Source organism: Mytilus trossulus, chromosome 2 (genome assembly GCF_036588685.1).
Source record: "Mytilus trossulus isolate FHL-02 chromosome 2, PNRI_Mtr1.1.1.hap1, whole genome shotgun sequence".
NCBI classification, from domain to species: Eukaryota; Metazoa; Mollusca; class Bivalvia; order Mytilida; family Mytilidae; genus Mytilus; species Mytilus trossulus.
In genome coordinates, this window is record NC_086374.1 from 55,217,571 (window position 1) to 55,244,637 (window position 27,067).

Sequence of the window (27,067 nt, forward strand, 5' to 3'; positions counted from 1 at the left end):
TGTCATATAACTTACGTAGGATATCGCCGGTCTCAGTCAATCGAGTACAGCCGATCTTAACAAAACTGTTTTGCAGAAAACAACAACAGAATGATTCAAACAGCTATGGTATAACTTTTTTACCTTGATTTATCTATAACACCGAAGGAACAAATAAAAACACAAAAACTCTTAGCTGATCTTTCAGAAATCAAATGAGTGCACTAAAAGATCGTTGTCTGTTGAAAAAAACAAGTGTCTGTTTTTAAAGGACTAGTATCTGTGTATAGTAAGACAAAATCCTTGGTCTATTATATATGATTGATTACAAACAATGGAATTGTAGACAAATGCATCTATGCTATTCTGGTGTAAGTACAACTAATTGACTATTCTGCTACAATTTTGGAGCGAACACAATATTTTTTTAATTTGATATCAGTGACGGATCCAGGGGGAGGGTTTCCGAGAGTTAGAACCCCCCTTTGTTTGACGATCAATGCATTTGAATGGGGACATATAGTTGGAACCCTCTTTGTCCTGGGTTGGGAACCCCCCACCAATCCCCCCCGCCCCCACCCCCTTTTTCAGTCAGAGCTCAGACATAAATAAGTATGAATCTGCTTTTGATTCATAGAGGTCTAAATTTATATGTTTAAGGATTTGTCTCCCTTTAATGCAAAACAAAATACAACTTTAATAAGTCAAATATTATTAAGCAAGAAATAATTGACCAGAATCAAAAAGTTGACAATATCGACTCCTACAAGTCGATAGGTTACCAAAATTGGTTAACTTCAAGACCCATGCATATTTATAAAAAGGTCATGCATCTAAATCAAATAATGACAACAATGAAAGACAATGCTTTGTCTTCTAAAGAAAAATATGAATGAGAGTCTAAAAAATCAGAGATAATGTTGATTAACCTTACAATGCAACCACCTGGAACCACACTTAATGAGGTAAAACATCTGTGTTTAGTAAGGATGTTTATTTAGATAATTAAATATAGATAGCTCAAGTCCTTGTGAACTCTAAGATGGTCCGAGAACACAATTAATTCGTAGTGCATTTCTTTTAGAACATAAATGAAAATAAAAAAAATCCCACCTGCGCTTTCTCAAAGAAACTTTTACAGTGTGTTGTACTACTTTTGGGACAAATCATATCAAATTTATAGAAAACTTCATCGCCTCTAACTCAAAATATAGACAATTTTATGTTTAGGGCGTCTTGAAATCTTTTGACAGCTTCCGAAGTGCTCATTTTCAACCTTTTTCAGCTGGACCAAATCACTACTTTCCTTTAAAATTCTGGACCCAAATTTTTTTACAGTGTAATTTCATCCCCTTACTTGCAATTTGAGGCATTGAACATGGAGAAATAAATTTGGAAGGGGTATAAAAATTAATGGCAAGTAACCCACTGTCAACACTAGGGACTATATTTGTGAACAACGAAAATCAAGGGACGACAATGGTGGTCTCGGACCTAATAGGGTAGAAAGAGTTGACAAATCTTAAAAAAACTTGGTATGAACAAAGTTTAATGTATTATAACACTGCTTACAAAGTTTCATGACAATAGGATGTATATTATATATGACATTAAGTTAAGTTCTATACTCATCTTTGCGTGTAAAATTTTGACGTTAAAATTGAAAAATTTCAACTATCAACATTTGGGGCTTTAAAAATTAAAATATTGCAAAAAAATTCTTTTTAAATGCCTTCATATATAACTTATCATGTACTAAAAGCAATAGAGTACTCATTTGATTTATCAGACTTGGCATAATTATTAAAAAGTCTAATTTATATGAGCCCGCGCCTAAAAATTTAAGTTTTTCAATGAAGGGGGGCCTTACATAAAGATGTAATATTTTCCAGCAATTTTAAATTTGTGAAGCTTTTTGGTTATAAATAATCCTTACATATGTATTTAAAGTACTTTAAATGGAAAGAAAAGTTACAAATAACATATCATATTAGTTTAAAAGGGTCTTAGGCCAAGTAAGACTAGAAAAAATTTAGGGTCAATTTAGGTCGTGCCACATATTTACATTAAAAAATGCATATTGAGGCTATAAAAAATAAAAATTTGTGTCTTTTTTATCATTTCTATACTCATGTGACATGATACAACAAATCTGAACACAAAAAGACTCTTACAATTAACTTTTCTTACAAGCAGTATGGGCTGAAACAAAGATTTTTGCCTTTTTAGGGAAAAACTTGCATGCAATTTATTCTCAACAGGCTTATATTTAAACCACTTGCTATCCTACAGAAGAAAAGAAATATATTATGTGAAATGGAACAGGTACAATAGACATTGTAAATTGCATTTGATACAAATTTAGTGAGGTCTCTAATATGGACATCAAATTTTATATACCAAGCTCCCCACTATTGACTTCATCCAAACAAGGCGTTAGACAAGGGTCATTTATACAACACACTTTGCACATTTTATCTGAGATAAACTTCTTTTCTGTAGATTCAGAGTTCATAAATAAGTAAAAGAAGCAGATAAAGGCATAGAAACACAAATATTGACACATAAAAACCTGTCAGATAGAAAGTCAGGATGCCATTTATGCATCAATATTGGAAAAGTTATAAAATGCCTATTTTGACCATAAAATGCCAAAATTGGTCATTTTTGCAGAAATTCTATAAAATAAAAGTTTAAATCCTTTAGTTTCATGCTATTTGACAAGTTGACACCATCAAATCATTTAGGGAAGTTGCCAGAGTACAATTTCTATATTTACAGATTTTACCTCTTAGGTCCGAGAACACAATTAATTCGTAGTGCATTTCTTTTAGAACATAAATGAAAATAAAAAAAATCCCACCTGCGCTTTCTCAAAGAAACTTTTACAGTGTGTTGTACTACTTTTGGGACAAATCATATCAAATTTATAGAAACTTCATCGCCTCTAACTCAAAATATAGACAATTTTATGTTTAGGGCGTCTTGAAATCTTTTGACAGCTTCCGAAGTGCTCATTTTCAACCTTTTTCAGCTGGACCAAATCACTACTTTCCTTTAAAATTCTGGACCCAAATTTTTTTACAGTGTAATTTCATCCCCCTACTTGCAATTTGAGGCATTGAACATGGAGAAATAAATTTGGAAGGGGTATAAAAATTAATGGCAAGTAACCCACTGTCAACACTAGGGACTATATTTGTGAACAACGAAAATCAAGGGACGACAATGGTGGTCTCGGACCAGATAGGTTTTTGCTATCATAGGTGGTGTACTTTGGCCACCAATTGAAATTAAGTTTTTTCATCAACATTTTAATAGACCTACATGTAAACAAGTCTGTCATTTTCTGACTTGGATAAGTCTAAAATTGAAAACATTTTTTATAATAAATACATGTTTTGACTTCTTTAAGTCAAAAACAGAAATCAACTTGTTTATGTTTGAACTCTTACTGTTTTTTCAAATGGCTGGAACCGCCACTGGATATCATAAAATGATAAACATGATAAACAATGGGAACAATTTATATTTGAACATATTACAACTAAAACTATATCATTTAGATGAAACATATTTATTTAGAGCGCTTAAAGCCATGACAGACGATAAAGGCACATAAGGTGTGATCCATTTAGGATAAAATTACCCCTTCTATACACGTTTTTTATGAGGGAATTCTAAATGCCTCTTTGTTGTTATTTCTGGTAGGCCTGTCATTTGGTGCCAGCTAAGGCCCAGCTTACAAATGTATCAGTTTTGACATAGTTGTTCTGAGGTCTGTGTAAAAGGTGATTCTGGACGGTCAAATAATAACAAGTCCATTTCATCTTAGTCTAGGGTTCTTTATTCAACAAAGATGTAATCATATAATTATAAACCCTACAAAATATAACATATTAAACACATACATTTGTACATTATTGTTTACCCTCTTGCTGCAGAAGAGACATGTTTTTTCGTATCAGTGCTATAATCTATTTAAAATTAGAAACCGAGGATAAAACCATTTGATGTTTTTCTTCAATGGATACCCAATGTAACATAATTTTGGCGAGACTTCATCTATTGAATTCAATGACCTCATGACAAATGAAATTACTGCACAGAATCATAATGTACATGTAGATGTTTTGCAACGTGGTATAATTTATAATAATAATAAAAATAATCATGTTTTGAGAAAAAAAATACTATAAATTATAAAGTGCCTTCAATTTAAGTTAAAGGGCAATAAATCATGTTCTAATTAAGTAATTTCTGATAATCTGAATTTCTCAAAATATTTTTTCATCAGAAAATAAAGCTTTTTAGATGGAACAATTTAATTAATTTTAAGAATGTTTCAGTAATTAAAATCACTGCTGGATAACTAACATGACTAACTCAGCCTTAAACAACATGAACAAACTGCCTGTAGCATACTATAATTACAAACACTGTCCAAATGAATAAATACAATTTGTTGTAGGAGGTAGATTCTGGATGGGAATGTGTGAATATTATACTGGCAGACGAACAAGATAAATGGATGGAATCAATTGTGTGAGTATAATGTAATAGTTGTGTATAGAAATAAGAAGATGTGGTATGAATGCCCATGATACAACTCCCCATCCTAGTCACAATGCTGTAAAAAAACCAACATTATAGGACTTATAGGTCAAAGTACATCCAGAAACAGTTGTATGTTTATTTATACATTTTGTAACTTACCCACAGAAATCAAATGTGTATGCTAGATTTCTTAAACAATGAGGGGTCTTAATCCCGAAACCATGTATTAAAAATACGATATCCTGAGGTCTCGATTTAAATAAATCTAAATCCTGGCATCCTAAGATTCGAAATAAGAATTCCCAGATCCAGAAATCCCGAGCTTAAAAACAATGGATCCTGTTGTCCCCATAAAGGTCCTATCCTCCCTCAACAATGTTTCCAGATGAAAACATCAATATCTTTTGTGCTATTTTTAAAGTGTTATTAGCTGAGGTAATTAATACATAAGGATTTTAAATTGTCAGCAGTGATCAGTATGTGTATGAAGCCTTTAAAAAGACTTGATTTTTTAAAAATGTACAGTACCTGGTGTATGTGATCAAGACATTTTTATTTGGGGGAGGGAGTTAATGATTTTTTTAAATCAGTAAACTGCATTATTGTGTTTTTATTATATTTTTTATTTTTTTTATTTTCAACAGAAATGTAAAGAATTCTGTGATTGGCAATAATAAACACAAGAATTTAGCTGTCCAACAGGGAATTATACCTAGGTAAGACATACTCAGTTGATGACCTTTCTATTCTAAGCACTTAAATAATTGTGAAAGATGAAACAGAAAGACGAGAAAGTTGATGTTTTTACTACAAAGTGAAAGAAGCATAAAGTAAAATAACAAAACCACTGAAATCAAAGCAAAATAAAAACAGAAAGTCCCTTATCAAATTGCAAAATCAAAAGCTCAAACATGTCAAACAACATTTTTAACAAATGGATAACAACTGTCATATTCCTGACTTGATACAGGCATTTTCTTCTGTAGAATATGCTGGATAAAACCTGGTTTTAAAAAGCTAGCTAAACCTCTCAGTTGGGGATGACAGTCACATAAAATTCCATAACATTGAGTAACAATGTGCGAAAAAGACAAACAGACATAATAGGTAACAATGTTGAAAACACCATTTCAATATTTCTCAGATTATGCGTAAGCAAAATACATTGTGTTCTCGCCTTCGAAGAATGAAGCAGAATGCAAGCAGAATGCAAGAAATAAGGATGATTAGATCTATTATTTTATGAACAATACAAAATCAGTCCTCTAAATATGCAATGTTCATCCTACTTTGACCTTATTTTTATAGTTATTTTGACAACTTGGTCAATGCCAATTCTTCATGATTAGGTCTGTTTATCAGATACTATTAAAAATAGGTCAAATATTCTTATATGGAATAATTGAAAGAAAGAGATGTTTATTGGGTTGAGTTTTTTTTTTACCATGACCTGATTTTCATGTATTAACTTTTATATATTATACTGGTAGCAAAACCTTCATCTTAAAGACTTTTAAAATAAAATTTAGGTTTACTTGAAATTATTCTATGGTTAAATCACTGAGAAATCTCAGGTGTAAATCACTTTCCTATCACAATACATGCAGTGTCAGGATAATTTTGAAAACTTGGAGGGACAATTCTTACAAATAATTCAAGAAATTAGAGACAACCTCTGGCAGTATCAAAATAGAAACTATTATAATACAAATGAAATTTCCCAAAATGTAAATATAATGAAGTTTAAAATATTTAAAAAAAACATCACAAATTTAAGTATTGAAATTGTTTTACCAGCTTTTGAAATGATTATTTATTTATTTATTTAATCGAGATAGTTAAGTTATCAATTTTAAAGTTCGAGCCGCCTCGGCGAGTACTTTAAAATTTATAATTTAACTATCGAGATTGGATAAATCTGATAATCCACGAGTAACTATGTAATAATCTGTTTCTCTAATGATTGAAAAGACATTTTCTTTTTTTGTTTACCGAAAATCCCCTTCGAGTGCCTTTCACATTGCACGAAGTTGTCAATTTCATTAACACCTGTTATCATATTTTGGTTCATCCAGTCAGCCGAAAAGGTCATGACCCTTAAAATCATCCAATGATCTTCTGAGATCACCAGCAACCACACGTTGATTAAATTTGTTTATACAATGGGTTCGAAAAGGGATAAATTTCCATAGAATTAGAGAAATACATATTATGCCCTATTATTGTCAGGTTGTTACAATGGATGATAGATGATGGTATTCCTATAGAACTAAGAACAGAAGCAGCCATAGTGCTAGGAAGTCTTGCAAAAGGTTCAGAAGAGGAACTACAAACTTTAGTCAATGCAGGATCTGTTAACGTTTTATTAATGGGTAAGATCTGATGTTCAGTGGTTGTCGTCTATTGATGTGGTCCATAAGTGTTTCTCGTTTCTCGTTTTTTATATAGATTAGACTGTTGGTTTTCTCGTTTGAATGGCTTTACACTGTACTTTTGGGGCCCCTTTATAGCTTGTTGTTCTGTGTGAGCCTAGGCTCCATGTTAAAATCTGTACCGTAACTTATAATGGTTTACTTTTATAAATTTTGACTTGAATGGAAAGTTGTTTCATTTGCACTCATACCACATCTTCCTATATCTAGGAACATCTGTATTCTGTGTTTTCCATGTAAAAGAAAAAAAATAGAATAAAGTTGCTTTTTGTATCATGTCATCATAGTACTAGATATGGGATCTTATTGACAAAGAACGAAAAATACTTGTACTGTGAACTTTTGTTCTTTTGACTGTGATAAAGAACAGCAAGAAAAGTGCTAGACCTTTCCTCTTCACAGGGAAGTAAAATTTCTGGTACCTTTTGTAATTGGTTTAGAAAGGACTAAAAGCTAAATAAAGTTTAGAAAGGACTAAAAGCTAAATAAAGTTTAGAAAGGACTAAAAGCTAAATAAAGTTTAGAAAGGACTAAAAGCTAAATAAAGTATATATATGCAAATAAAAATAGTTTGTTTCCTGATATTGAAGATACAGACAATACAAGCTTTTTTGGAGGGTTCATTCAACCTATGCCAACATTTTGAAATTTAGGTATAAAATTGTATGAAAAAAAGTTGGCATAGGTTGAATAATTTGTTACAGATTAAGTGTTATAAAAACATAAATTAATCAGGGGCTAATCAATTTACAACCAGTTTAAACCCACCGTTAAAGTATAAAGTTTTTACAAGTACAAGTGAAAATGTAGTTATAATTGTGTGTGTTGAGGATCTCTTTTTCTTATAGGAACTAGTTAAAAATTAATATAATGAAATGATGAGGGAAAAAAAAGAATTTTATGGATTTTAATTAAAGAAGCAATCATCTTGTCATATTAAATATATATTCAGTGTCATTCTCATGAATACATGTTATACAATATATGATCAAAATATTAAATTTTATATAAGATAGTTTTCTTCAAATTCAATGACATAATACACTTTTGATACTTTGTTGCACTGTCCAACTGGAAAGTCACTGCCTATAAATGAACCAAAAAATATTCTATTTGATATTTATTTTAAGTTTTAAATTGAAAAATTAATTTGATTTAAAAAAAATCTGTTGAATATTGGGAAGTTTGTATAATTGTTAATTGTTTAAGTATATTTCATATTAAAGACAACAAAATAATGAACAAAAATTATCATAAAAATTTGCACCAATAGAATAGCTTTTTATCTCTTTTTTTTCAAGTATTGTTATATTTAAGTGTTTAATTTCAGAAAGTTAGTCTATTTTTTTTCATTATGATTTTTTTATTTTTTTCAACACAATTTTGCTAGTATCAGGGGTTCTATTTAACAATTTTTGTCCTTTTTTTTACTACAACACAATTTTCCAAATACTTTATTTTTGTTTCTGAATTTTCAAAGAGTAATATTTTAATGCTTAAATATACTGACTGTATTTTACCTTTTATTAATTAATAATTGCTATAACAACACCTATTGTATTTTGTTTGTAGGCATAGATTGAATATATTTTTATCAAATGTTGGCATAGGTTGAAGACACCTTTTGGAGAACAACACAAATGTAAATTCTGTTATTTGATGACCTTATAATAAAAAAAAAATAGTAATGAGAAAACATTTTTCAACAACAATGTAGCCATCTTTAATTGTAAGATTTGTCTTTATTTATTTTCTAGGAATTACCAACAACAACATAAAATTTGTTGAAGCTTGTTTGAGATGTTTGAAAACCATCTTTTCGATAAATGATCCACCTGTCCATCTTATTTATGAGGTTAGTATATTGAGATGGTCTCAAGTTTTATTTTTTTTTAATAATAACATGTAAACATATGTTTTCAGTGGTTCTTTCTTGTCAAGTGATTTTAGAAGATTGCTATCATGTAAGAATCATGTCATCTGACATAGTATGTTTTTTTTTTATTCAGGACCAAATATGAATATTTTAATCACTCCCCTAAAAATATCACTAGGGACTTTTATAGCTACAATAAAGTTTTGGTTGTGCTCACTGTTGAAGGCTGTAGGGTGGTCTGTATTTGTTTACCTCCATGTCCTTTGTATCATACGCATAGTTGTCTCACTGGCAATTGTATCACATCCCAAAGTGCTCTGAAAGGCTTTTTCTTGTGAATCATTTATACAAATCTCCTTTTTTTTACCAAAATTTTATTTTACTTAACACAATTAGTATTGTTGGTTGACTTCTTTAATCAAAAAAACATGTACAGTTTAATTTGCTATAAAGGTAGACTATATTAATAAAAAGAATTGTCTTCAAGGCCCCCTTTTCTTTGGTCTCGATTGTGACCTTTTTACAGTGGTACAGGTTCAACTGTTGTCTGTCGGGTCCGTCGAACAAGGAACTAAGTTGGTGTGGCCTAAATGTTATATATTATAATGAAGAAAATTTTTTTTTGTTTTTTTTTTGTTTTCTGTTTATTAAAGAAGATATTATTTTTAATAACTTACATGACATAGTACTGACATGTTTTTTTTATATAGCTCAAATGAATACAGTAAAAATATTTCTTTGATGTTGGTTTTTTCAGAATAAGACAGTAATTCCACACATGATAAACATAATATCAAAGTCACTATGTACACAGGAATGTATAACTACATTATTCTCTAGATGTTGTAATGTAAGTATGTTACATCTTGATCATTGATTCCCAACTTAAAAGTGCTTAAAAAGGGAGATAATTCTATTTGTCAAAAGTTTTTTAAAAAGGGAGATAATTCTATTTGTCAAAAGTTTTCTTATACTCATTATAAATTTATATATATATCAGATATGAAAGAGGGGCGAAAGATACATGTACCAGAGGGACACTCAAACTTTTATTGAAAATAAACTGACAGCACCATGGCTAAGGAAAGAAAAAGACAGACAGACACACAAATATTAGTACAAACAACACAACATAGAAAACTTAGCAACACAAACCCATCCAAAAACTGGGGGTGAAAGTTAAAATACATATTAAAATTTCAGTTAATACATTTGAAGAAATTATGGCCACAAATTGATTTATGTAGACATTTGCTTGTTTTAAGATAACATATGACATAGATAGGTTTTTGAATGAAGAAATTTATTTTGGAGTTATTTCCCTTGGCTACCATTTTGGAGGGTTGTTTTTCTTGTTTGACTTATTAAATTGAAACGTATCCTTACTAGATCATTGTGATGAATTAAGTAAGGATAAAAGAAATAGAAATATTCAGAAGACCTCTTTTTTTTGAAAAAAACAGTATAACATGTTGGATTGGGCTGATGTATGTATACATTTAGACCTTTAACTTGTCAACACAAGGGTGGTAACTCTTGCACATGTTGTGTCAATCAACCCTTTCTATTATGTGCTGATGTATGATTACTGTCATGCTCAGATAGCGATGAAACGATAATGAAAAGTATTAGATGACCTATTCTCCTTTTTCAAATGCATTTGTATGAAAACAATTATTTTGACCCTTTAGAGTCAGCATAGGTTTTCTAGTCATCAAATTTGTTAAGCGTGAACATCACAGCACAATTAATATTTATTTTAATATTTCAAAATACCACTTAATAAGTAAGCAGGTCTTCTGACATATTTTAATATGTTTTATTTTCAGACAAAAGAACATCAAGAGAAATTATGTATGAATGGAGCTTTAGCTACTCTTGCACCACTACTTACCTCAACCATTTATAAAGTAAGTTGAAGTATGATGTTTTTTTACAAAGCTAACCCATTTTTTTTTATGCACAAAAATTATATTGATCAAAGTTTCATTTCAAAAAATCATTTGACAGAAAGTCTCTTTTTTTAAATTTTACTCATTTGTTATACCAAAAAAAATAGCACTACATTGTATTCAATGCACTTGAAGCCTTCACTTTTTTTTCTCCAAAAATATATCATATTGAATTGATTTGAAATATAATGTCTGAAGCCTAGGAATATTTGATTTACAAAGCACCCTTGCTTATAATAAGGCCTATGGCTGATTATTTTTAGTGGTACAAATTATTTTGCTTACATATTCAATAAAATCAAAATTCACCTAATACTGTGCATAATGATACCTTCTGCAGCTGATGACTTTCAGGGTTATTCCTATATAATGCAGTCAAAACATTTTAGCATGAATGCAAAAGGCAGATCTTCAGTATGTAAAATAACTTTTCTTTCCTTGACTTTTACAAATTTTGAATATAAATTGTTTGAAGAAACTCAGAAGAATCTTTTATAGTTTTTGTCTTTGAAAATTTCTAATATTTTTTTTGGTAGAGCCAAGTTTTCATTGGTTGCTTTCATAACAGCAATTAATTTTATTGGTGGCTATATATACCCTATATATATATTAACTTATTAATAAATGAGAGTCAACATCTTCCTAGGTTTATAGCTTTAATAATAAGGATGACTGATACCTGAAATGAATACACAGTATATTAGTAAATGATTAGTTATCTCCTCCCCGGGGGACAAGTTTTTTGTATACGAAAATAAAAACTTAAACCAAGTCAAGTCTATTAGAAAATAGATCTTCAGGAATGTTCTGTTAAAGTCATCCGGAAGCGAACAAGATTAAACGTATGGTGTCCTTTCACCATTTTAAACGCAAAGTCTCTAGATTCACTTATAAATGTCTTTGCATATCTCATTAATCAGTTCCTGATTCATCAATGTTATGTTCTGTTGTGTTGCGGCGGCTCAGTCTTCGTGGTGTCAATAGTTCCTTTTCTCCAGCTTTATTATGTGGCTGAAGACGGGATAGAGCACGTGGTACTCTAGACATTGAAGGTACATCTGGTTCAGGGGTCTGGTGGAATGACTGGTCCAAATCTATTTGTGAAGGCTGTTGAATTGTCTGAGTCTGTGTACCCTGTTTTTGAGTGGGGACTATAATTGGTGTCTCATTCAATGCAGCTGGTTGACTTAAGATTCTTGTTGGTGATAAAGACACTGGAATCTTGGGTACTTGTGGCTGTGTGGTCTTGGGTGTAGATGGAGAGCTCAAGATCACTTCTGGATGTTGAACTGCAGTAGGTGCCATCAAAGTACCATGTGTTTGGTTGGTTTGAAAAGGAGTGAACTTTCGAAGGTGTTGGCGGTTGCGGATAGTTACTCGGCCTGTGCCATCTACACGTATAACATACTGGTGGTATTGGCGTACTTCAACAACTGTTCCTGTACGTTCCCATCTTCTGGGATGGTTGCCTACCAAGTTCTGTATGTATACATGATCTCCAACCTGTAGTGTTGGCAGGTGATGAGTGTGTTCATTCCACCGTTCATGTTCCCTTGAATGACGTTTGGCAAGAGCCATCTCTCGGTGAGACATTAACTCAGTCCATGTTTCATGTGGAGAATATCTACCCATCAGTATGGGAATGGCATCACGAATGGGTCGTCCAAACAGAATCAATGCTGGTGATGCTTTTGTCTCTGGGTCAATAGAATTTCTGTACATTAGTAAGGCTCTCTGGAATTTGTCAACATCCAGAGATCCAACAGCAGTAATGTTGTCCACCAGCATGCGTTTTACTGTTTTTACCGCTATCTCAGCCCTGCAGTTAGCGTGTGGGTTTGCAACTGATGAAAGTCTATGACGAACTCCCCAGGCCTTTAAAAACTCTTGAGTCTTCCCTGCTGTGAACTGTGGACCTCCATCAGACGTCAATTCTTCTGGGATTCCAAATGTCACGAACGTCTCACGAAGTCTCTTGACAAGTCCTTCGGCACCTGATTCAGACTTGTATACCATTGGCCAGTTTGAATACCTGTCAACAATAACTACATAGTCATTACTGTTATATGTGAAGTAGTCACTGCAAATCATCTGGAATGGATAATCTGGAGGTGTAATATCAGATGGTGGCTGCATAGGGTTTGACTTAGCCATCTGATGGCAGTGAACACATTGGTCTCTCACCTGGGCAATATCTACTGTGATCTCAGGCCAATATACAGAGTCCATGGCCCTCGCACGCATAGCGCTGACTCCTTGGTGGGCTGCATGTAAAGCATTGAGTACTGGTTTGCGAAGAGCTGGAGGTATAACAATTTGTTGGCCCATAAGAACTACACCATCCACTGTGCATAAACTGGATGCAAAGCGATGGTAAGGACGCAAGTCTGTTGGTAGCTCCTTGTGGTCTTCTGGGAACCCTGCTTCCAGCTGCCTGATTAGATTTACAAATGTAGGGTCTGATGCAGTGGCCTCACGAACCATGTTCCAAGTAACAACTGTGATAACAGCATTCAAGGCACAAGTGGCAGCAGCGACTGTGGAGGCGTCATTAGCTGTATCATTATCCTCTGTATGTAGACATAGACTGGTAAGTGTATCTGAATGATAATGAGCAGTCATGTTAACTAGGGAATCAAGTTCAGGTGCTTCACCAGGTAAGTTCAGACGATCTGGTGGTCCAACAGGATACCGTGACGCTGCATCTGGCCCAAGGTTCTTTCTGCCTGGTACATGAAGAATTGTAAATCTGTACCCTAAAGTTTTCTCTTTGAGGTTGAGAAGTCGCCTGTTGTCGATGTCTGTGAGTGATCGATCGTTCAGAATCTGTAGTAGTGGCTTGTGGTCAGTTGCAACAAGAAGGTCTTTGCAGCCAAGAACATAGTAGCGTGTTTGGTGAAGTGCATACACAACAGCCAAGGCCTCACCTTCAATAGGAGCATATCTACTTTCTGCTGGATGTGTGAATCTGCTGCCAACTAGACATAGTTTCCAACCGTCATTACAGCAGGTAGGGGTTTTACTTGAGCACTGACAGTACTTCTGCATCAAAAAGAATCCAATTCCGTCAACAGACCAGTCGGTAGCTAGGCATGTCATACGAGCAGGGTCAAAAAGACGAACACCTTCCTTCATCTCCTGGATAATGATCTCTTTTGACTTGTGAAATACTTCGTCTAATTCATTTGTCCAGCAGAATGTGGTGGATGGTTTCAATAAAGCACGAAAAGGTTTCATTTGTCTTGCCATTGCAAATGCATATGCTCCTTGGTTTATGAGCCCAAACCAAGCTCTTGCACCAGTAATGTCAGTTGGTGTTGGGAAGTTGCTAATTGCATCTAGGAACTTAGTACTTGGTCGTATGTTTGTTGGGGTGATTGTAAGTCCTGCAAAATTGACAGTGTCTTGAGCAAATTGAAACTTCTTTGGGTTTAATGTAATGCTGTTACGAGCACACAGGTCGAACCATTCACATGCCTGAAAAAATGCTGCTTCAATGGAGTTCGCCCACATACATGTGTCATCCACACATTTTACCTTGTCGTTGAAGTTTGATATTATAGCATCAAATCGTTGATTGTAAGCGTCACCGCTGGCCATAAATCCCTGTGGAGCAACCTTGTACCTGTAGCGCCCCCATGGTGTGATGAATGTTGTGAAATGGCGATCTTCTTCACGAATAGGCACTGAGTGGTACCCATTCCAAGCGTCTGTCACTGTTTTTTTCATACCTTGAGGGACACGGTCAGCTAGATGAAAAGGACTTGGGACATGATGTGTTTGCCGAACAGAATGTCGATTTTGTGGTTGTAGGTCTACTGTCCGCCTTGGAGTGCCATCCGACTTGCTGGTTACAACCATTCTTGAGCACCAAGTTGTAGGTGTGTTTTGACTTACTTGTTCCAGTACACCAATGCAAACATCCCTCACAAGATCAGCATAAACTTTATCCTGCCAATGGATAGGAACAAGTGCTGGTTTGTGGACAGCTACGGGTGTGGCATTAGGATCAACATGGAGTTGAAGAGGCTCACAATTCATAAGTGGTAGAGGTTGATGTTCACATACATTAAATGTTGTAGCACCATAGTAATCAAGAAGCCACTCTTTTAGTGACTCTACATGTTCCTCTGTGGCCTTCAGACCGGGTGGTAAAGATGTGGGAATAGGTGGTGGTGAAGGTCGACGTCTAGGACAAGAGCAGGTTACATCTTCAGAGCTTTCCATAGATGCAGCAATGTTTGGAGATGTGACTGTTGATACATTAGGAAAGTTGGTGTGAATAATTCCCAGAGATATGAGTGCTTCTCTGCAAATGAAAGCTCTTTCCATGGTATCAGAGACATAACACAATAAACGTGTTGACATGGCACTGCTAGTAGTGTCTTTTGTAGTAACACTTACTGCGACTGCTCCAATTACACCGAGGTCTTCCTTTATAGCTCCACGCATCACAAGTTTTACTGGAAGGAGATCCTTTTCTGTTATGCCAAGACTGTTTGCAGATTGTAAAGGTATGATTGAACTCTGGCATCATGTATCAGCCACCATGGACATAGTGATTGTCTTAAGCTGAGAAGTGTCTTGAATGGGATGTCCAAACGATGAATGGTCCTCAGGTAGGGGTGTCATGTTCACCAGGAGCATTGGGTGGGGTTTTGAGGGTCTAGCCACCCAGTGTCCATCAAATATGTGATGTTCAAGACGTGATACTTGGTTCGTCTGTTCAGATGTAGTGCACAGCTGCTCATAGATATAACCAACTTGTCCTTGTTCTTGATCTTTAGTTGATTTCCCTTGATTGGACACGTTCCTGTGGCCCTTACCTTGAGTGCAGATTCTAGAAGATGCATCACGGTGGCCCCATACGCCACAGGTAGTGCACTTGCTGCAAGATTTGGTGTAATGACCTTTGACTGTACATTTAGAACATGTGAATGTCCAAGCTTCACAGAATCTAGACCTGGCCTTGCGATCATTCCTCTGTCCATGAGCAGGACCACCACAAGCCCAACATTTGGCTCCAGCTGCTTGTGGTCGCTTCTGAGTATTACATGTGGCACTCATAGCACTAGCTGAATCTCCTACTGCACTCCTTGTGACTTTACCCTGCTCTTTCTGAGCAATAAATGACACAGTCTCTTCTAATGTTCTATCTGTCTTGGAGTCGCCTAGCAGGTCAGACATAATTTCTGGGTCTGCAATACCTCTTACTAAATTGTCTTTTATAATCTCATCACTATAGTCAAATATATGGTTGCAACCTAATTCTTTACACGTTGCTTTATACTGGCACAGTGATGCTTGGCCTCTGAGACTGGCCAAAAAAGTTCTGATATTTGAACCTGGTGATTGAGTCATCCTGTTCAATTTTATGCGTTGGACTAGTGTGCTTTCTTCTTTGACAGCCAGCCTTTTGATTGCCTTTAAAAGATCTGTCTCTAGCATACTAGCAACATCACCTTGAAGGTCACGCATAATATCTGTACGCAGATTAGTGTCACAGCAGTAGAAAAGGGCTGTAGGCAAGACATTGTCTGTGATCGCCATCCCTGTTTTATACATCTTCCACTGTCTGGTGAATGCAGACCATTGATCTGGATCACATCCTGTGGCTATAAACGGTGGGTCTAATTTTAACTTGTGCGTTGACGGTTGAGCCAGAGGTGGGTGGACGGTTCTGTCATGAATCTGTAGAGCAGTGGTTAGAGCAGCAGCAAATGCTTCATCCAGGTCCTGAGATTTCCAATTACAGCCGTCAATAGGGCACTGTAGAACTGGCATTGTAAATTCACTGTGGTTAAGCTGTTAGTTGAGTATCAGTCATAAATGAGAGTCAACATCTTCCTAGGTTTATAGCTTTAATAATAAGGATGACTGATACCTGAAATGAATACACAGTATATTAGTAAATGATTAGTTAATTAATTTTGATATTCTACAGGTACAAATGCCTACACTAAAGTCAATAGCTGTGTTATGTTACCAAAATGAAGATGTTGCCAAGGCAACTGCTACAGGTATACTAAGTTCACATCAAGATTATTTTGTTGAACAAAAAAGAAATCATTTTACATGTTATTTAAAGAAAAAATGTTATTTAAGTTTTTTATTGAAATTATAATTATTTCCATATCTTACAAAATGAAAATTTTCTTTATCCATTCCATATGGGCAACATTGACAAATTGCTGTCAGAAATACGTTTTTACAGATGCAGATCCTAATCAATGGAAATAGACAAAAGCTTTTTTTCCAGTGTGCATTCGTAAAAAGTACAAACAATACAAATTGGTGCTAAAGAAGGTTTCTCAAAAAAAAAAAAATCAACCCTGTGTGACTTTATATGTCGTATATGTATGCATAACTGATAATTTTTTTATCAAGTAATTACATGAATGAGTTGATGTGACTCCAACTATAAAACAAAAAGCTCAATAGAAGTGTCAATTTTATACAACAGTATGTCCTAATGAAAATAATATGCCATTTTCCTATTTTCCCATTGACCATCAGCATCCATCCATCATCATCATTTAAGTACAAATGTATAGTGTATATATGTTTTGATTGTGTTGCAGCAACCTACAATGGTGAGTCTATTCCATCATTACTAGTGAAGTTGCTGGCTAGAGATAAAACTTCAGAAATGCAGATGGCAGCAGCCAGGTGTCTGACATACCTCTGTAGAGGAGGGGCACTACAACCATCTAGTAATGTTATTATGTTTAAGGTAACTCAAGATATCAACTTTATAAAGTATTCATGTTATTCATTAATAAAACTGTATGCCGGATGGAATGAGATTTTACTGGATTTGTTTTGGGCATCTGCAAATTTTATTTTCACCCTGGAATAAACGTAAAAATACTTTATGAATTAATTATTGTCTTTCCTTTTTTCTTGTGAATAATTTGTTTAAAAAACAAATTTTAAAAAGAGATTGGGGGTTCACAAAACCCTTAAGCAGTTGTTGTCCTTCATTAATGGACATGATAGACATACTGGTACTAACATTTGTTTTGTCACAGGAAACATTTCTAAGGCCTCAATGAACATAATTTTTGTATGACGTCAATAGTTAAAATGTCACAAAAATTTTACTCACAAACATGTTTAACCCCGCCGCATTTTTGCACCTGTCCCAAGTCAGGAGCCTCTGGCCTTTGTTAGTCTTGTATTATTTTAATTTTAGTTTCTTGTGTACAATTTGGAAATAAGTATGGCGTTCATTATCACTGAACCAGTATATATTTGTTGAGGGGCCAGCTGAAGGACGCCTCCGGGTGCGGGAATTTCTCGCTACATTGAAGACCTGTTGGTGACCTTCTGCTGTTGTTTTTTTATTTGGTCGGGTTGTTGTCTCTTTGACACATTCCCCATTTCCATTCTCAATTTTATAAAGTGTGGCGAAATCCAACATCAAGATAATGCCTTTATTTTTTGTCACTTTTAACAGGCCTTGCCAACAGTGATAAGGATGTGTAAGAAGGACAGAACGTTAGAAGAGAATGTAGAAGGAGCAGAAACATTAGCCTATCTTATTGAAGAAGATCCAGAACTACAGGGTATAGCAGCAATCTCAGACCACATTATTAAAACACTGGCAGAATATCTTAGATACACAGATGTACAACAATTTAATTCTAGAACTACACACAAAAAGGTGGGCAAGATTTTTTTAATTTTAATTCATTCAATGAATATCGAAAACATTATTATGTGGTATCCAATTATTCCTTGCTTAATGGGAAAAAAAGAAGAAAATCTTTATAAAAGTTTATAGGAAATTAGGAATAGAGTGAAATGAGTAAAAGGATATGCAGAGTATACCGGTAAGCCAATAAGAACTATACCAGACTCTTCAGGTATAAGTACAGAAGATTATAAAATATGACTTTGCATCTGAAAGACAATACTATCAAACTTTAAATTAAAAAAAAATCAGAAATCATAAAGAAAACACTTTTACTTTAGGGTTTTTTTTTATGTTTTTTTTTCAATTTTCTTTTATAGAATATGGTTCCTGACTCAAATGATGTATTAAAACATCACAATGGTGCAAAGGAAAAAAAATCTCAATCTTATGTATCATGTATTAAATTGTTCCTAAAATACTGCAATAAATAATCTAATAAAATACCTCTTCGTCAAGCTATATTTAATGCATTGAAATCTTAAATTTTAGGACATTAATTGGAGCAATGAATTGAAGCAAGCAGCTTTCAGGGCATTTGCCTCCCTTGGTGCTAATGATGAAGACATACGGAAAAAGGTTCGTCAGAATCAAAATATTTCATAACTTATTGCTTCTAAAAATATATTTTGTACATTGCAGAGGTAGGAACATCACAATAATTAAAAGTGGGACTTTTAACTATTTTTATGTTCTTCCCTCTGCATTTGACAATAAGTCACACTTTTAATTATATTTTTGTGAATACATGACGTATTGACATAATATAATTTCAATAAAAATCTGTTATTAAAATAATTACTGGGATCAATATTTTAAATTAGATCTACAAGCTTTGATAGTTGGGGCCAACTTGGGGGTCATAGTTATTTTATACAACATCATCAACAAACAGGTACATTAGATAATACTTATAAATTATTGGTGATTGTTGAAGACTTTAATTAATTATTGCAAACATTAGATTCTGGCCAACAGGGTAAGGAACTTTTCAAAAAACGTAAAAAAAAAAACATTGGGGAAATTTACTGAAAATGGATGGCAACATAAACTTTAACAGAAGCTTCTCATATCTAAGTCAAAAACTCTAGGGCATTATTGCATTAAATATTGCTCACTTCCCCTGGTGTAGTGACCCCTGAAAAGATTCTTTTATATTGATACCTACTTATAGCCTTTCAATTAAACATTTAAAGTGAATTGTTTTTGGTATTATAGATCATTGAGACAGAGAATTTGATGGATCACATTATATCAGGAATGAATAGTGAGGATATCAAAGTAAAAGCAGCAGCTGTCAGATGTCTCCATAGTCTTTCCAGATCTGTACAACAACTAAGGACAACCTTCCAAGATCATGTGGTTTGGAAGCCATTAATGAATGTAGGTAGTGCTCAGCAGTGAATATAAGAAAGTCACTGGTGATGTCGTTAAGGGGTAATATTATATATAATATACATTAGGTAATATTAAATATCTCACCTTTTTTTGGTCTTTCAATTTAATAAGATTTTCAGTCAAAACTAAGAAGACTAAGAAGATTTTTTTGGCGATGTCTGACGTAAAATATTATTATAACCTATTTAATCTCAAAGTGGATAAAAAACTATTGAGACAATATCAGCTGAAAAAAACTCTTATAAAATATGCTGGTTTGATATCAAATGATGTTACATTTCCGATATTATAATTGTATTGAAGATTATGAATAGAAAGCATCAATAGGAATCGGCTTGATATGAAGGACAAAAAGACCAGGAAGTGTCAGATGTTCTTTTGATTCATAGTAAAATGTATTTTTGTGGATATATTTGATTTCTAATTTACAAGCTTATATATAAAATGTATAGTTGTAGAATAAATAGATTTGTAGTTCCCCTATACCAACAATATCCATGAAAATTTGTATCCCACGATTATTAATGAATCCACTGTAACTATATTTTAACATGTTTGATGAAAACTTTGATCATACTGGTACTTTAGAATTTAACTATTCTTTTGAGGTTAACTTTTAGCATGATGCAAAAGTTAGTAGTCTTCTCACAAGAGAAAATGCTTTTATGCTTGTTCTTTCTTACAGATGATACAGAATGGACCTGAAGATTTGTTAGTTATCACATCATCAACATTGTGTAATCTTCTGTTGGAATTTTCCCCTGGGAGGGAAGTGAATACTCCCAGAAAGGTGATTTAATAGTTATTTTATTTTTGACTTATATTATATAAGATGTGAAATTGAGGATTTCTATCATTCTGATTTTTGTCATTTTTGTGAAGAAATGGTCTTTTTTGCATATATAAATCTTTATTAGATTTTTTTTTTTTTTTTTTTCATTTAAACAGTGGACAATTTCTTACTTTAATGTTGAATCTGAATTAATTTACCCTTTATCTTATAACAAGTTGTTATTTGAAAACATTGCTTCATAGTACAATGACCAATTGTTAATGATGTAAATGAGACGTAAACTATTGCAAAAAAAATTAAACAATCTGTGATTGTGATGATTTTCAACTGATTCCCTAATTTTCAGAAATAAAGTAGTAATTCTGAGGACAAATGATTTAAAAAAAAAAATTCCAACATCAAATGGTTTTTTTTACAACCTTGACTGGCTATACAGCCTTCCTTGCATGGTTGGTAAAATTTCCATGATCCAGGGACAAAACTTAAAGGGGGCCCAGTCGCCCATGGCTCCTAGATTTTGAGCTGGGCCCCTAAACTTTCAGTTAAATTTTAGTTGAACATATACAAACTAATTATGAAATATCTGGTCTGGGCTCCTAGCTTGAAATTCCCAAGTTTAGTCCCTGTGATCACCAATTGACCCTAAAATTACTTCTTTAAAAGTGGTTTAAACAAGGATCAGCACATATATATATTTTAAAAGACGCAAGAAATATGTATGAATCAGGCCAAACTGTTTGTCTGTAACTATGATATTGAGACATTTCAGTAATTGAAATTGACTGGTTTTTTTCTAGGCAATATTGGATACTGGAGCAATTGGGATCCTGGTAACACTGACAGGAAGAAATGAATCGGAACTAAGACTAAATGGAATATGGGGCTTGATGGTAAAGTGCTTGTATTCATATGTTCTCATATTCTTATTTAATTACTAATGATTCAACTACCCATGAGGAAATGGCACAGTCAGTCAACATTCATGTAAATACCCCAGTTATGCAATCATACAATTATGCTTTGTTTGTTTTTACTGAATTTTTTTTTTCATTCATTCCAAACAAATCTATTGGATTTTTTAATTTTTTAATGAGTGTAAAATGGCTACAAGTATATCCAATATTTTAAGAAACGCTATAAGTAGATAAAGTTATTTACACAGAATATTGCTTAACCATTAAAATCGAAGAAGACACACAAATTCATGAATTAATATAAAATGATTATTTTTTTTTGTAGAATATGGCTTTTCAATCAGAATTAAAAGTCAAATCACAGATTATTGAGGCCATTGGAACAGAACAGTTATTCAAGCTTTTGTCAGATCCAGATCCAAACATTCTGATGAAGACATTAGGTCTGATTCGTAATTTATTATCAGGAAAACCAGTAAGTTAATTTTTACTTTTTTGTCACCATTTTAATTTAAATTTCAAATATTTGAGTATGCCTTTAGCAACCCACAGAAGTCAAAGGTGTGAGTACTGAATGCATATATAACATTAATATGAGGCAGGCATTACCTGTGAATGGGGACGAAGTCTGTATGGTGTTTTTTTTTAAATCAAACATGTTAAAAAAAGAAAAAGAAATACTGTATTGTTTCCAATATTGGTTCTGTTGATTGGGATTTAGTTGTGACGTAATTTAAGTTATGACGTCAAATTCAATGTAAACAAAGAAACACTGTTATCAGGTAACATTTTTTTCATATCAAACAATTATTAAAAATTATTGAGTGTTGAATGTCTTCCTATATTTGTTGATATGTTGATAAATATACATTTTATTCAAAGTCTCATGCCAACAAGACCGGAGTTCATTTGTAGAATGAAAAATTCGGGAACTTTTCCCTCTCTTTTTTTTCCTTTTTTTTTATTGATTTTTTTACCGTTATTGGGAACTTCATCCCCATATTAATTGGCAGTAGTTCTTGAATGGGATGAATAATTGCTAGAAATAATTATGCATTAATCAGAGTTGATTGTAGATATAATATGACAGCTGGTGTTCCATTTCTGTGATTTCATAAGACAGTATTCTGTTTTTATAGAGCAAATACATGTCACAAGGACAAATTGAATGTTTTCCTCCATTTACTACACATAATTAAGTCATATTACTATTGACATGAAGCTGTTTTGTTGTGTTGAAGTGTAACTTGCTCTGATCATACAAAACATATTTTTCTGTTATGCAAGATTATACTTTTTTATACTATCAAGATATCTTGGTTGATATTTATACATAAACTACTTTGTTTTGCAGCATATAGACAGTATAATGAGTGTATATGGTACACAAATAATGCAGGCTGTTGTCTTTATATTGGAGGGAGATCATTCAGCTGATATTAAGGAACAAGTGAGTTTATACAGGGGCATACTAAAACCCTAAGTGTATGATATCCATTCCTGCAACTACTGTGGATTTGTTAGTTTTTCGTGTAATAATTTTTTTTTGTGAAATTTGTGCAGTGTTCTCCCCAGGGCCTTTAACCATAATGGTAATGTGGTGGTATATTGCTAGAATCTGGTGCTATCTTATATTAGTTTCTTATAGATAGTGTAATGAAATTAAATGTGACGCTACATTTTCCAGAAACAAGAGGCATTTCATAATTCTCTGTTGACCAGGAGGATATAAGAAATTTCTGGGGAAAACATTGTTGTGGGTACAGGTGAACCATGAATTTGAATATTCAACTAACTTTAAATTGAAGTATGCAAATTTTGTAAAACTTCATAATCAATGGGAGGTTCAATTTTGATGAAATGTATTTTTACCTGTGACCTCACAGAGTTAAGGGGGCTCGCGGGTCTAAATCATTTTTTTATTTAATGTAAGATTTCGCTATATTTTTCTATAAATGAACTTTATCTTATACCTAATAGAAAAATGAAATAAAAAAAATGGGTCACCGTACATTTACGCTAACAATCTGCCTTCGAAAGAAGCATACATTTTTGTTAATGTCCCTTTTTTCTGTTGAACTAAAAGGAGAAATAGCGGTAATATCGAAATAAAAAAAGAACTTAATTACAGAAATCCCTAAAATTTTACAATAATTTAGTTTATGTACAACGTATTCGAAAACAACAATAAAAAATATAGGTCACCGATGAGTTAAAAAAGATATTTCAATTTTAATGCCAAAAAATGGCATTTTTGCACCAAAGGGAGATAATTTTGAGCTTTTTCAAAGATATCTACATTTTCAAAGTCACCTGGGGCCAACACGTATATAAATTTTTTGGAATGATTTTTGTACCATATGATAAAGTAACAACTTCTTAAGGTAATTAATAAAATTTGTAATGAAAAATAAATGTTTAATTTTTTTCTGAAAATTTTATACCCGTGAGCCTCCTTAATTTCAGAAATTCAGCCATAATCAGCTCAATATTTCTATCTATGTGTCTACTCTTGTTCTGTTCCTCTGTAAGATCTGTAAAGAGATGACAGTTGTGTATATTGGTAATCTTTGTACTTGCAGACATTGTGTATATTAACCAATGTTGCTGATGGTGATGATTCTAAAGGTTATATAATGGAAAATGAAGATGTGCTGAAAAAATTAATGACATACATGGTAAGTATTGTTGTACTGGTGTATAGGCATATCTGTAATATTGATTGAATCAGGGTTTTTTTCCATAAAAGAGGGGGGTAATTTGAGGACTGTTAAAATCAATTTTCAATATTATTGATATTCAGTTTTGTCTTTGATGTCTTAGCATTACATCGATTTTGTTCCCAATTTTAATGCATGTATATAGTACCATTTGTGGTATGTAAGCAATGCTTATATTTGCATTGATTTTCTTCTTTCAAATACTACTTAACAGAATGACTTCATACATAGTTAGCTTATCTGACAGTGATGAAATGTCAGGTGTGACCATTTTTTTCATCTTTCAGACTGACACTTTGAATTACAAGGGGGTGTATGCTAAGCTTAACAACATATGCGTTCTTGTTTACAACAGTAAAAATGATCATAACTACTAGCAATATAATACAATAAGCTGCTTATTTTGGTTTATTCTTTTATAAGGATGACTAAAATTGTTTAATTGTATCTTGATATTTCAGATGCATACAAATGTGAAATTACAAATTGCTGCCACAACATGTATATCTAATCTAGTTTGGAATGAAGAGGAAGGTAAGAACTTTACATTTAAAATTAAATAATTTTAACCATGGGTTGATAAATATCTTTAGATGGTACATATAGATTCTACCACTGCATTGAGTGTAATACGATATTTATCCACTCGAGACAGTAAAATTTTCAAATTTAAAACGTGAGGCTTGCCAGATCGTTTTAAATATTTAAAATTTAACTGTCGAGAGTGGATAAATATTATATTACGCGAGATTTGGTGGTGGAATCTGTTTCTTTAATGATTTTCTAACATAATGCAGGCAAACTTATTCCTTCTTTTTGAATGATCTGCAAAAAGATGTGTTCTTTCTATGTGACGTCATCAGGCATGGTTGCCTTTTTTAATGCCATCACAATAGGAAATTCAGAGGGAAGCAATAAAATTTGAGGTCATAATCGGATTGTAACCAATGAAGTACTGAGATCAAACGATCCACATGTTGATCAAATTTTTTTTTTTATAAAATGGGTGCAGAAAGTGATAAATTGATGAAGAATTAGAGAAATAAAATTACAGGGAGATAACTCTGTAAAAATCAGCTGAAAATTTTAATCACCTTATTGTACAGGAAATATTTACCTTCTAAATGATCAAAATTAGTGTTTGTCAAAATGCTGTATATCCAATATTTTTTTCTTTTGATAAACTATGTGGTTTAAGTTTTTTCAAAATTTGAAATTTTTGTCAAAGTAAATAGTTTGTCAAAATTTTATGAAAATTAAAGAACTAAATTAATTTTAGTCAAAATGTTTGGTACCACCTTTATCAAAATTAAAGGGTGTTAACATTTATATTTGTTTTGCTTGACAAATTTTTATTATAACAGAAAAGGAAAAAATGGTTTATCATTATAAATACATAATATACTTGATAAAAAAAAAAATTTCATTATAGGTGCCTATAAACGCCAGGCAAAGTTGAGGGAAATGGGAGTACAGAAAATATTACAACAGCTGTTGAGTTCAAGTGATGCTATTTTATTTGACAGGCAAGTTTTTAAAAAGTGCATTGCCCAAAAGTACCTCATATGAAATTGGTGTTTTTTTACTATCTCTTTCTCTAAAAACTACCAAATGATATTTTCTTCCTTTAATATAATGTTTTAAGGATTTTTTGTATAGTTCAAAAAAGAATATTGAAACGGTTGTAAATATATATAAAATTGAGAATGAAAATGGGGAATGTGTCAAAGAGACAACAACCCGACCAAATAAAAAAACCAACAGCAGAAGGTCACCAACAGGTCTTCAATGTAGCAAAAAATTCCCCCACCTGGAGGCGTATTTTATTTGTATTTATTTAATCCAGTAGTTATTCCTTCACTTAATGTCTTAATATTCTCCACAAGACTTTTCAAGATGAGAAATAGTATTTTAATATGTCTATGTAAAGGCAATTTGTGATTTATTAGTTCTAGAAATCTCAGATGCTCAAGCAAAACAGCTATAATTTTATTTACAGAACATTTTTTTCAGGGAGTACTGGCTCAGCAGATTTAAAAATTTCTACACATTTAGATATTTCAAAAATCTCTTTAAAAAAATAACACCCAACGAGTATTGGAATATTGTTTCTGGTGTCTGAAAACAAAAACATTGCATTATTTTCTGCTTTATGGGTTAAAGTTTGACAACATTACTAATTTTATTTCAGAGTAAAAGATGCATTGAAGCAGTTTGGATGAGTACAAACTATTGATAAATATAATGACTGAAATAATTAACATATGAGCTAATAGTTCTAGTGTTACATACCTCTGCCATCAGTAATTCCAAGGAGACAACAGGGACAGGGGATGGAGACATTTACCAATGCATGTATCTGTGATTTAACATGAAATGAAATAAAATGTAGAAATTTTGATGTAAACATCATCTTTTATTTGTAATGGATATGGTGATTTGTTGTACAGAAAGTAATAAAATTTTATTTAATGTAATAGATAATTCTCACAGACAGGAATAAAACAGAAAATTCTTGATAAAGGATTAATAGATGTGAATAGATGAAAATGTAGAAAAATAAGACAGCAACCAAACCATACACAAAAAACAGTATACATTTCATTGTACATTAGGCAATCTATTGATATAATTAACAGGCCTAGGGTTTATCGACTTAAAAAGGGGGAAGTTGATGAGACAGCAACACAACAACTACAACAAATAAGAGACTTCTAGAGGGAAACAGTCATCAAAAATCAAATGATGTC

The 27,067-nt window shown here is 32.8% G+C and overlaps 1 protein-coding gene across 1 annotated transcript; it reads left to right on the forward strand.

Moving 5' to 3' along the window:
- LOC134707606 (armadillo repeat-containing protein 8-like) lies at nucleotides 1-26,724 on the forward strand. The gene is made up of 20 exons (XM_063567538.1): nucleotides 1-108; nucleotides 4,451-4,524; nucleotides 5,181-5,252; nucleotides 6,766-6,908; nucleotides 8,726-8,823; nucleotides 9,602-9,694; nucleotides 10,674-10,754; nucleotides 16,741-16,816; nucleotides 17,378-17,529; nucleotides 18,256-18,462; nucleotides 18,985-19,071; nucleotides 19,711-19,875; nucleotides 20,576-20,680; nucleotides 21,481-21,573; nucleotides 21,923-22,072; nucleotides 22,952-23,047; nucleotides 24,180-24,275; nucleotides 24,779-24,851; nucleotides 25,750-25,843; nucleotides 26,509-26,724. Exons 1-20 carry the CDS (start codon nucleotides 91-93, stop codon nucleotides 26,537-26,539), a joined length of 2,004 nt encoding a protein of 667 aa, XP_063423608.1. The 5' UTR covers nucleotides 1-90; the 3' UTR covers nucleotides 26,540-26,724.
- Nucleotides 26,725-27,067: the final 343 nt, after the last annotated feature.